General features: G+C 47.9%; 1 protein-coding gene across 3 annotated transcripts in view; it reads left to right on the forward strand.

The window, feature by feature from the left end:
- The first annotated feature begins 3040 nt into the window (after positions 1-3040).
- Positions 3041-12889, forward strand: part of TMEM131 (transmembrane protein 131) — a 152637-nt gene continuing 142788 nt past the window's right edge. Inside the window, exon 1 of one of the 3 annotated variants that reach the window (XM_058667569.1) lies at positions 3041-3641. In XM_058667569.1, the coding sequence (XP_058523552.1) occupies positions 3455-3641 (187 nt within the window). In that variant the 5' untranslated portion in view covers positions 3041-3454. The remainder of the gene's footprint in view (positions 3642-12889) is intronic. The other 2 variants (XM_058667566.1, XM_058667567.1) reach the window with 2 other exon arrangements.

A 12889-nucleotide genomic window follows, 5' to 3' on the forward strand; every position in this document is an offset into this window, starting at 1 on the left:
TATTTTTTTAAATTTAGAAGACAGTGTTAAAGAGAGAAGGAAAGACAAAGATCTTCTATCCATTGGTTCATTCCCTAATGCTCCAATGGCTGGACTGAGCCGATCCAAAGCCATAAGCCAGGAGCTTCTTCTGGGTCTCCCATGTGGGTACAAGGGCCCAAGGATTTAAGCCATCTTCGACTGCTTTCCCAGGCCATGAGCAGGGAGCTGGATTGGAAGTGAAGCAATCAGGATTTGAACAGGTGTCCATATGGGATTCCGGAGCCACAGGCAGAGGCTTAGCCTACATGCCACAGCATCAGTCCCAATTTTTTTTAAAGATTTATATATGTATTTTTTATTTGAAAGCCGGAAACAGAAGGAGAGATAGAGACATCTTCCATCTACTGGTTCACTCCCAAAATTGGCACAACAGCTGGAGCTGGACTAGGCTGAAGCCAGGAGCCCAGGGCTTCTAGGTTTCTCATGTGGGTGCAGTGGCCCAAGAACTTAAGCTATCCTATGCTGCTTTCCCAGGGGCAGTATCAAGCACTTGGATGGGAAGTAGAGTAGCCAGGATTCGAACCAGAGCCCACATGAGATCTGGCACTGCAGTTGCCAGCTTTACTTACACACCAAAGTGCCGGCCCCACTGCATGGAGTTTTTGAAATTCCAATGTATCAATTTGATGCTAAAATCTATAATGTTGAGTGTGTATCAGACTCACCCAGAAGGGTGAATGTTAATTTAAGAGGTTCTGATTTCATGGGTCTGGGATGTGGCCTGTGAATTTGCATTTCTAACAAGTTCCCAGGTGAGTCTACTTCTGGTCTGGGAATGCTACCCTGAGAGATGTAGGGTTAGCAGATTTCCTTTGACTTTGCTAGCTAACTAGTCTCTACCTCCCTTATGCCCAGGACTTTCTCATTTCCAAAAGGGGAAACGGAAAATTACCAGCTAATCAGGGCTGGTGTGACAGCTCCTTCCGTTTTAAGTCACGGCTTTCTCCTTCTGAAGGTGGGGCAGGTGATGGCAGTTTCAGGTACTGTTTAGCACACAGCTGACCAAGCTGCCTAGCAAGCCTGTTCCTCTTACCATCACCCACTCCCCCTCCAGTGATCTCCTGATCCTTTCCTGGAAAGACACTGCCAACATTACTCCTTTTGGTCCCCATGTCCATCAGGCACAGGGGAAGGGTTCATAGAGACAGTAGGCCCTAACATCAGACCCACTATTGGGAGGGCTCCTTTAAGAACAAGAATATAGGATTGCTACACACAGTATTAGATGCAGGGCTTTGGAAGGAACTTGTGCAAGACAGGGGCCCCAGCAGCTTAAGCCTCATTAGCTTCATGGGAAATTGACCTCCCATCAAACATGTCTGTGTATGTCTAAGCTCCAATTATAGACAGATGCAAGTGATTTCCCATGGGATTCTGGAGCCTGAGGCTAATCAGGGGATGTGGTTGATTCCTGTGTAAACCAACCTGTGCAGCGTAAGGTTGGAGCCACTGGTTTGCCTTCTAACCGGCCGTGGGGGAAGGGCTACTCTCTCTGGCTGCCAGCACACTGGGGGCTGTTTTGATCCAGCTAAGGTACTCAGTTTACATACCCGTGGGCTTGATTTCCTCCCACAGTTAAGCCTTCCAGAAGTCTTTTTTTTTTTTTTTTTTTTGCCTTAGGCACGTATCAAAAGCCAATTCAGACGTAATGCTTATTCCTATTTCATTACATCAAGGACAAAATCTGATGACCCACTTTTGGCACTGACATTCAGAAAACTAAATTCGCTTTTTAAATATCATCAGGGTAGGGCCCAGCGCAGGAGCCTAGCAGCTGAAGTCCTCACCTTGCATGCGCCAGGATCCCTTATGGGCGCCTATTCTAATCCCGGCAGCCCTGCCTCCCATCCAGCTCCCTACTTGTGGCCTGGAAAAGCAGTCCAGGACGGCCCAAAGCCTTGGGACCCTTTACCCGCATGGGAGACCTGGAAGAAGCTCCTGGCTTCAGATCAGCTCAGCTCTGGCCGTTGTGGCCACTTGGGGAGGTAATCATTGGACAGAAGATCTTCCTATCTCTCCGTAAAATCTGCCTTTCCAATAAAAACAAATAAATCTTAAAATCATCACGATAAGGTCAGTTTTTAAATGTACCTGTTAATTATAATGCTCAGTTAACAAAGGCTACCGTGCAGGGTAGAATTTTGTGTTTAGGTCTTCCTGAAGCCGTATTTTCCTATCTGTTATCAAGACGTTATTAGCAGCCTTGATTTGAGAAGTATATAGACTCAGCTAACAGAGCTGCGCCAAGTAAGATGGTTCTAGCCTTGGAGCTAGAAGTTACTAAGATGAGGAAGAAGACCCCAATCACCACAATCCCCATCCCCATAGGAATTTTAAATTAAGACTGGGCAGGCACACTAACAGTCTCCATCTAAGGGGAAAGCAATGAAAGAGAGCGCCTGCACGGGCCTTGAAGGAAATACGTGACAAGAAACGAGTTAATCCAAGACACAGAAAGCCTGCAGGGCTACCGGAGGCTGCCCTCTCCCAGCCAGGGGTCAGCACCGTTTTCCGCAGCCTCCGCCATCCGGCACGAGGTCTCCTGCAAGCGCCGCCGGGGCACTAAGTTCCAGGCGGTACAAAGATGGACCGAAGGCGCCCCGGTTCTCCAGGCACCACTTCCAGGAACTGAGTCAGACCCGGAGTAGCTGAGCGGCGGGGTGGCCCGGGAGTCACTGGATCGGACTTTCCGCCCCTTGACGCCTGGTGACCACTCACACTCGGGAGAAAGCTCTCCCACTGCAGCGCAGAACAAGGGGCGCCTCGTCCAAAGAGGCAGAACCTCCTCCCCCGGAGCCCCGGCCCGCACCACGGCGGCTGCGCGGCGTGGCTGCCCCGTCTGCACGTGATCTCCGTCACTGCCTTCGCGAAGCGTGAGCAGCCATCATAAGTCCTGGCAGCAGGGCTTCCCTCCTCCTCCCAGCCCCCTCGCCAGCAGGGCAGCGGTGAGAGGTGGGGAGTTGTGCTGCATCGGTCCCAGGCTGGTCAGTGACACTGTGCAGCTCCGAGAGGAAGGCGAGGGTCTGAGTCGTGCAAGCTCCAGGGCGGGTAGCCAGAGCGACGGGGCCGCCCAGGTGTCGGCACGGCGGGGGGCGGGCCCCAGCCGCGCCCCGCCCCCTCGCAGGCCAGCGCCCAGGGCCGCCGCGGCCCTTGCCCGTTTCCAGTATGGCCGCCCGCCGTGCTTGACCCGCGGCCTCCCCGCTCCGGGCTCCTGGCAGGCGATGCCGAGGCCGAGGCCGTGACTGACACGCTCGCTCACACGCACGCACGGACCCGGTCCCACGCTCGGAGCCCGAGCTCTCGTGTCCGGTCCCGCAGCCAGAACCCGGACCACGGCTCCCGCGCCGCAGCCTCGCCGAGAAGGGCCGCGCCGGACCCGGACGGCGAGCGCGGCGGCCCCCGGCCGGCAGACATGGGGAAGCGGGCGGGAGGAGGAGCAGCTGGAGCCGCCGCCGCCGCCGCCTCCTCGTCCTCCGGGGCCGGGCTGGAGCCCGCGGCCGGCCGCAGCGGGGGCCCGCGGAGCGCGGCCGCCGGCCTCCTGGGCGCGCTGCACCTGGTCATGACCGTGGTGGTGGCCGCGGCGCGGGCCGAGAAGGAAGGTGAGTGTCGCGGCGGCGGCCGGCCTCCCGGGCCCGGGCCCCGAGGCTGCGCTGTCACCGCGCTCCCGGCCGGAGCCGAGAAGTCGCGCTTGGGGTGCCCCGCTCGCGGTCGGGTGCTCGGTGGTTCCTTTTGGTCTTTCCCTGTGTCCTGTCAAGTGCCGTTTCGAAAAAACTTCCCGAGTGGGCCCGCTCTGTGAGCAGGGACACGTTTTGCGGCATGTTGGGTGCTAATAGGTAAATCTTAGAGCCCACCACCCCATCCCCTCCGTGGCCGTATGTATGGATAACGGCGTAGGATCTCGCTTGAACTATAGTAGCAAGGCTGGTGGAGAGAGGCTCCCAGCGCCGCTTTCCCAAATTTTACTTTGAATTTGCTCGACCATTTCTTTGCGGGGCATCTTACTTGTCTCCCTCCCTTCCCTCCTCCTGATGGTTTTGCGGCGTTGCTGATTGTTTCCATGATTGTTTTTTGCCCCAGCTAGATCCCATTCAACTTTCTAGTAAACTGTGAAAACAGTTTGCATTTTCTTATTTGTTTTAAGGTTTGTAAATTCAGTGCTTGAGGATCTTATGTGCAAGACTTTAAAAACAAATATCACGTTGCTGGCTTGCAAGCCTTTGTATCTGTTCAGACTGGCACGAGTTTAAAACTCTAGTATTGTGTGACTGTAAGAGCGGTACTCTTGATAGGGTCAGAAATCATTTGATAATCTTGAAGAACCAATCTCTGTAATTTTATCCGGAAAAAATTTTATCAGAGGCTTAATGAAGAATTTATTCCAACAATAACAACAGCGAAACACTCAGCAGCACTTGTTAGTAATTAACTCTACAGTAACTTCCTGCCACACTGTTAAAGAGTTGATGCTCAACTTTATGGGTGAAGTCGCTTTCTGTTGTTATCAAAGGCAACAGCAAATGCAAATCAAATTAACGTTCACGTGTAGGTAAGCTTTCATTGATTTCTTTACTTTCGTCTGAAACATTACATTCTTTCAGCTGGATAAATCAACTCACCTGAATTACCAGAGGTGGAGGTTGGATCCAATGAATTGCCATTTGTTATAAAGGCTCAACTGATAGAGACAAAGTTGTTTTCAGAATAAAACATTGGTGCTTTAGGGCTGTTCAGGTTTGGGCTTTTTTTGGTCCTAGTTGGCTTTGGATCTGCAGTTAGTTCAGTGTTGTGTGTGACCAGTGCAGGCAACATCTTGGCAAGTAGTGGGTGTCGAACAAGCCCAAAATAATACAAATAATTTAACGGGCATGTTTCTTTGAGCTTCTGCTAAACCCTGGCAGGCATTGTGTCCTTGGCTTTTTCTGTTCCATTGCCAGTGCCAGACACACAGTAGGCGTTTGGCCATTGTTTGAGCGAATGTCTTCATGGGCCATTAGCACAGGGAAATGAGTGAGTCTAGTGAAAGATTGGGTTTGCATTATCTTACTGCTGCTGATTTTTTCCAACAGCCATTTAATATGCTAAGTCTCTGAATACAGTTAAATAAACAAAACCTCTTGTTTGAGCGCTGTCAGCCTGAAAGATACTTACTCATTTTCCATTTGTCTAGTTTGTAAGTTTCAGCGCTCTGATGTCCATGAATGAGTGCGAGGGCTTGGCAGGCCGACCAGCTGCCAGGGTGTTTAGGATGAAAAGAAGTGTTTGAATCAGCCAGTGGTCCTGGCCTAATCCCATACCTTTCCTGGCCATTGCGGTCTCTGTGTGAACAGTGTGTGTGCACAGAGCCTGCGATTCAAGATCCTGATGGTGATTACACCAACCTAGAACACAGGCCTCTGCCCGTCACAGTGGATCTGGTTCCAATCAAGTATTCCCCGAAGGAATCTCCAGAAATGGACTGTGCTTTCCACTTTCTCTCTGATCAAATGCAAGTGTGGCTTTTATTTTGAGTCAGGGAAATGCAATTGATTTTGTTTCATGATTGTGACACCCTGAGGTTGGCCCTTGGTGGGACACTCATTGTCTGCCTGTGAAGAGTTCTGGGGTGTTTTCAGTGAGTCTGGACAGATGTCTGTTCATTCATACTCCGAGGATGTTTTCTTTTGGTGTTTGTTTAGGTAGTGTAAGCTAGTTTAAATTTTCGAAGATTTACCTGCAGTTTTAATGATGGCTCCCTGAGTATGTTTATATGTTTTTGTATGTTCATATGTTTTTTTCCCTGCATTACAGTAGTTTCACTCGAACATCTTCAAAGCACAATTGAACTCCTCTTCCTAAAGCAAAAATGCGGAAATAGCTAGATTACCTAATGCAGTTTTTCATGTCAGGACAAGGTGTTAATTTTCTTGAGTCAGAAATGTGAACCATTCCTTGCCTTAACATCCTATATGGCTTAACTTTCTTTATCTTAACTTCAATCTTAACTGATCTAGGAGGGTGTATTATCACTAGGCCAGAGGAAAGAGACCTTTGAGACTGTTTTGGCTAGGCACTCAAGTTTGTAAGGACTTTGAAAGAGTTGCCAGAGGTAGCTCTAATTACTACAGATAAATAGCTTATTCTGGAGTAGTGCCAGGATTTTTCCTGAGGCTAAGATATTGAGAGAAGTGGCAGAGTGTGTACATAATGAAAATAGATCAAATGTACAGTGAAAATATGTATGTATGTAAATTAAATGTGTAACGGTTACAGTCTTAAATTACAAAGTGTCATGGAGCATAGTTTCAATGGAAAATGGGCATTTTGGAGCTGTAACACCTTGTTTACATTTATATGAAGATGAAGCTGCAGTTCAGGTACCTAGTAAATATCAATTTAGATAACTTTTCAGAAATAGGATTCCATGACAGCATCAGTCTCAATTGGAAATAAGTGGCAGGATTACATTTGATTGTCTTTTGGAGTCTTTTTTTTGGCCAGTGTGTTACAGCTCCAAGCATACATTTTTGATGTGGCTATTTTTTGACTTACATTCAGAATGGTACAAAAGTATCTTCTCTGCAAAGCATATGAACAAAGGGCTTAATATTAAACAGAAGAGGTAAAAGTCTACTGATGATTTGTCAGAGGGTGATCAATGTGTATTTTTTTCTTAAATAGTCGGTTTAAAATGTAAAATATGTTGTAGAGTGATTTTTAAGAGATTTTTTGGGGCCTGGTGCAATAGCCTAGTGGCTAAAGTCCTCAACTTGCATGTGCCAGGATCCCATATGGGTGCTGGTTTGTGTCCCAGCAGTTCCACTTCCCACCCAGCTCCCTGCTTGTGGCCTGGGAAAGCAGTATAGGATGGCTAAAAGCCTCGGAATCCTGCACCTGTGTAGGAAATTCCTGGCTCCTAGCTTTGGATCGACTCAGCTCCAGCAATGGCAGCCATTTGGAGTGAGTCAGCCGATGGAAGATCTTTTTCTGCCTCTCCTTCTCTCTGTAAATCTGCCTTCCCAATAAAAATAAATAAATCTAAAAAAAAGGATTTTAAGAATAGATTTGTTCACAAGTCTGAGTTAGAGAGGGTTGGGAAGAAGGCCTGTCTGCTGGTTCAAGTGGTCATGGCAGCCAGGCTGGGCCAGGCCAAGGCCAGCAGCTGCTTCTGGGACTCCCATGGGATGCAGCGGGGCAGGGGCTTGGGCCATGAGCAGGGAGCCAGCTCAGAAGTGGAGCAGTGGGGACTTGAACTGGTGCCCACGTGGGATGTTGATATTGATATTGCAGGCTGTTGGCTTAACCACAGGATCCACCCAGTGAGGTGCTTTAACCCTTTGTATGGCAGTGGGGCAGCTGCGTTTCAACTGCTGTGAATAAAATATTCCTGTTGATTGCTTCACTGGTGAACCTTTGGTTGTTTACATTTTGGTTTTTTCCTTTTGCTTTGGAGAACTAGTGGGAAATGTGTGCCCTCTCCTTCTCAGAGACTGGCTTCCTCCCCTTTTAGAATCCTCACAAGGAATTAATAGGCACTTGGGTGTGGGGTCAATGTAATTGCCTGGTTTTGTGTAGTAATAAGCCTGACTGCTCTCGGGGATGGTCCTTGCTGGGTGCTTGATGTTGTTCTCCGTGCTCTGGGATTGCCTTTGTCCCCTAGCTGTCCAGCACTGCCCTCTGCTTGCTCTTCCTTCACAAGTGTGTCTGCTGCTGGCCCACACTGTGGATTTCTAAGGCAGAACTGAACTGCCTTGTGCTACCTCTGATCTCCCAGTTTTTTTAAAAAGTAATGTCATGATTGGGTTCCCTGTCTCAATAGATTGTTAAAAAAGTGTTGTGTCTGTGTTTTTAGATTTGAAAGGCAGACAGAAATATGTTGATTCTCATATACTGGTTCACTTCCTGTAACCTTGGAACGCGGACCAGGCCAAAGCCAGAGCTGAGAACTGAGTTCTGGTCTTCCACATGGATGACAAGGACCCAGCCACTTGAGCATCACCTGCCGTATCCCAGGAGTTGAGAAAGGAGATGGGACTTACTCAGATTCTCTCCATGGAGGAGTGTTTAAAGTAGTGTCTTAACTGCTTTGAGGAGTGCCTGTCCCCCAGACTTATTTTTGACCCTGAAGGAAGTGGTGTCAGCTCTTCTACAGCCCCCTAGCTTCCAGGCCCAGGCACTGCAGTGGGATATCTGTGTTGATGCTCACTTCGATACTGCCTTCACGTCCCAAATGTTGTCTTCCCTTTGATAGAATTGCTTTAGGGCAGAATTCCATCTGCTTTGTTTCATAGCAGACATTCAGGTTTGAATGAAGCTATGTTTAAAATGATCTTGTTGGCCCCGACGCAGTAGCCTAGCGGCTAAAGCCCTCCCCTTGCATGCACCAGGATCCAATATGGGTGCCCGTTCATATCCTGGCAACCCTGCTTGTGGCCTGGGAAAGCTCAGCTCCGGCTGTTGTGGCCACTTGGGGAGTGAATCAGAAGATGGATTTTTCTTTCTGTCTCTCCTCCTCTCTGTATGCCTGACTTTCCAATAAAAAATAAATAAATCTTAAAATAAATTAATGAAATGATCTTGTCCTTCCGTTTTTGTGCCTGAGGTTTGAGGGTTGAGTGTCTGGAGACCTCTCAGATTGAAATGTTGCTAAGGATTTTTCTGTTTCCCACTTTTTTCTTCCCCATTGTTGCTTTCCCTTGTCAACTAAATGAGTTCTATTCACTTATCTAAACATCACTCTGTGAGTTTTGAATCTTAAGATTTTCAGGTCCTTCTAAGGACCCTATTTATAAATCATGATTCTGAACCCTAAATAGATTAAATAGTAATACTGAGGATAATACCTGATGGGTGGTTGAGCCTAGCAATGAATTCCATCCCAGGCTCTGCATCCCTGGAGCCAAGCTGTGCAATCCTGAATAAGTACCTGAGGGAGTGGTTTTGTTACATTGTGTACCAGCTGGAGGAAAAAAAAATACAGTTTGTGGAAAACAGTGTATTATGTAGATGATTGAAATGTACTTTTTTGTGTTTAAACCATGATAAACTTTGATGTCACTTTCTGTTGACGGACCATTTTGCATCATGAAAGGTTTTTATTATTTTTGAAATTGATTTGAAAGGCAAAGAGGTATTCCGTCTTCTAGTATACTCCCCAAATGCCTGCATCAGCAAGGACAGGGTCCGACCGCAGCAAGGAGCGCGGAACTCAATCTGGGTCTCTCACATAGGTGGCAATGATGCAGGTACTGGGGTCTTCAGCTCTCCAGGAGTGCCTTAGCAGGAGGCTGGCCTTGGAAGCGGAGCCAGGTTTGAACACAAGACATGCTGATACGGGATGGGAGCATCTCAAACACTGTGGTCATAGAATGCCTACCCCAGCGGAAAAAAGTTCTTAAAAGGATGCCAAGGAAACTAATGGATGGATACTCAGGGAATCTTGGATGTTGGAGGCTACTGACTTTGTTCTTGATGATTTAAGTATCTGCTTCTGTTGCTTAGGCTAAGGTTATGCAATATTACATTATGTGAATGCTCCTTGTAGTCTAGCCTTATGGAAGATTCTGTGCTGGCCCTGGATTAAAAGATGCTGGAGATAATCAGATTTAGTAGCAGCATTTGCTTTTGTCAGGGAAGAAATCTTTCAGACTTAGGGCCAGGGTCACCGGAAGAAACTCATTTCTAGTGCCATGAAGGCATTTAGAAGTAGATGATCATTAGCCTCATCCATAGTACTAAGCCAATTTTTCTTTTATTCCCCTGTGATTACTTTAAAATCCCAGATGAAAGAGTTCTAGAAAGCCGTGCTATTTGCTTGCTTCAACTTCATTCCATGCAACACCTGGGTTAGAAATCTACAAAGTGTTTCATATCTAAGTGGATTATTGACATGCATTATTTATTGTTTAAAAAATATTTAGAGGCTGGCATTGTGGCATAGTGGATTGAGCCATTGCCTACAATATCGGCATCCCATATAGGCACTGGTTCGAGTCCTGATTTGCTTTTCCTATCCAACTCTCTGCTAATGGCTTGAGAAAGCAGCTGAATATGGCCCAAGTCCTTGGTCCCTTTTTTTTTTTTTAAAGATTTATTCATTTTTATTACAGCCAGATATACACAGAGGAGGAGAGACAGAGAGGAAGATCTTCCGTCCGATGATTCACTCCCCAAGTGAGCGCAACGGGCCGATGTGCGCTGATCCGAAGCCGGGAACCTGGAACCTCTTCCGGGTCTCCCACGCGGGTGTAGTGTCCCAATGCACTGGGCCGTCCTCGACTGCTTTCCCAGGCCACAAGCAGGGAGCTGGATGGGAAGTGGAGCTGCTGGGATTAGAACCGGCGCCCATATGGGATCCCAGGGCTTTCAAGACGGGGACTTTAGCCACTAGGCCATGCCGCCGGGCCCAAGTCCGTGGTCCCTTGCACTCACATGGGAGACCCAGATGGAGCTCCTGGTTCCTGACTTTAACCTGGTCCAACCCTGGCTGTTCTGTCTTTTGGGGGAGTGAACCAGCAGATAGAAGAGCTCATTCTCTCTCTTTCTCTCCCTTTGTTTTTCAAATAAAAACATTTTAAAGTAATTTAACTGTGATAAAAGCATAAAATTTGCCATCTGACGCGTTATTAAGTGTACGGTTCAGTGGTGTTAAGTATGGTTGAAAGTTTTTCCTCCTGGGACGCTGGAGCCTCTCTGTCATTGCATCAACTCCCCATATCCCATATCTTCCTGTCCTTCCGTAGCGCTGGTCATCATCATTGCACTTGCTGTTTCTACAAACGTTACTACTGTAGATACCTCATGTAACTGGGATCATGCAGGTTTTATCTTTTTTATGGTTTTATTTATTTATTTGAAGGGCAGAGTTATACACACACAAACACGTATACACACACAGTGAGAGCAAGAATTAAGAGTGAGAGAGGTAGATCAACCAAACCTCTTCTGATTGCATTTTGGAATGTCTCAGACATTGCAGGAAACTACCTGTATTAACAGCAACAAAAAATAGGTTTAAGATAAAGTTTGAATGTGTAAGATCTGAGGAAAACTCAGCATCCTTGAGTAGAGGAAGTTAATTTGACTGCAAGGCACTCCTTGTGCTTGGATGGGAAGAGCACATGTCCTAATACTATGTGTTACCCCTAAGTGCCCAGGATAGCTTTCACATGCCAATGTAAGTTTTCATGGAGCTAGAAAACTTGATGTTAAAGTTCATATGGAGGTATCTGTATCTTGGAGAAAGAGAGGGTGCTGGATAAGGCTCGTGAGGCTGCAAACGGTTATTACGCAGCTCAGGAGAAAAGCATCAGAGACAAGGCAAACAACCCCATTGGAGCAGAGGCAATCCCCACAAAGAATCCCAACTTGGACCAACAGAATGAAAGACATGAGTGGGAATGAAATCACTTCATTTATTGTATTTTGGAAGGACTAAGAAGGGCAAAAGTTAAGCCTTTGAACTATAGCCAGCTCACGACTGTTCATCAGGGGGAGAATCAGCCACCAATGACCTTTCTGAAACGCCTCAAGGGGCTAATTGTGAAGTTCACCAATTTAGACCCAGATACAGTGGAGAGTGGAGCGATGCTCAAGGACATGTTCCTTGTGCAGTCTGCCCCAGATATCAGGAGAAAGCTCCAAAAGCTTATGGCAGACCCTGATAAGTACTCCTTGGACCAGTTGATCCAGGCAGCCAATGCTGTTTACTATAACCGAGACTTAGAGAAGGAAAGGCAGAAAGACAGGCGCCACAGGGAAATGCTGGCTGCTATGAGTGCATCCACCCCAGGGAAAAGGATCGCGAGTTGCTGCTACAACTGTGGGAAGCCAGGCCATTTTCGGAGGGAGTGCCCTCGAACCACAGGCCAGGAGTTTCTTCTGGGACCCTGTCCATCTGCAAGGGGGATCACTGGAAAACGGGCTGCCCCCAGCTCCGGAAGGAGCAGGGGTCTGCTGACCAGGGCTCCCAATGACGGGGTCCCAGGGACTCTTTTTTTTTTTTTAAAGATTTATTTATTTCATTACAAAGTCAGATACACAGAGAGGAAGGACAGACAGAGAGGAAGATCTTCCGTCCGATGATTCACTCCCCAAGTGAGCCGCAACGGGCCGATGTGCGCCAATCCGATGCCGGGAACCAGGAACCTCTTCCAGGTCTCCCATGCGGATGCAGGGTCCCAAAGCTTTGGGCCGTCCTCGACTGCTTTCCCAGGCCACAAGCAGGGAGCTGGATGGGAAGTGGAGCTGCTGGGATTAGAACCAGCACCCACATGGGATCCCAGGGTTTTAAGGTGAGGACTTTAGGTGCTAGGCCACGCCGCCGGGCCCCAGGGACTCTTATCTAGGTTTCTGCCACCTGGGTTCTTACTGAGGAGCCTCGGGTCTCCCTGATGGTGAGCTCTCAAAAGGCCAATTTCTTGCTAGACACAGGTGCTCGGTTTTTTTGCCTTGCCTGTCTCTCCTAGGCCGAGAGCTTGTACTTGGGGATATCTCCACTTCTACCTCTCTTTACTTGTTGTTCCTCTGACAACCGCCCCTTTATTGAGGATGAGATATATTGGTGAAGGTCCTTGTAGGCTCAGTCTTGGCCCCTGATGTACAAGGTTATTTTCCCTCCTGGGGTAGATATTGACTCTGTGGTCTAAGGTCAGCACCCCCTGTCAACCAGATTCTACAGAACCAACCTGGGAAGTACTGGAGGATTTAAAGCTGCTTTTCAAAAAGGCACCTAACAGATAAGTGTTTTCTATGTGCTGCTCCCCACATCTTGTCACTGATACCATCATTGCAGCTAGCAGGATGGGGCCCTAACTATGAACATTATCTTGCAGGCTTATAGAATCAGGGCCATTGTTGAGCAGGCTTGTCA

This window comes from Ochotona princeps, chromosome 8 (genome assembly GCF_030435755.1).
Source record: "Ochotona princeps isolate mOchPri1 chromosome 8, mOchPri1.hap1, whole genome shotgun sequence".
Lineage (NCBI taxonomy): Eukaryota > Metazoa > Chordata > Mammalia > Lagomorpha > Ochotonidae > Ochotona > Ochotona princeps.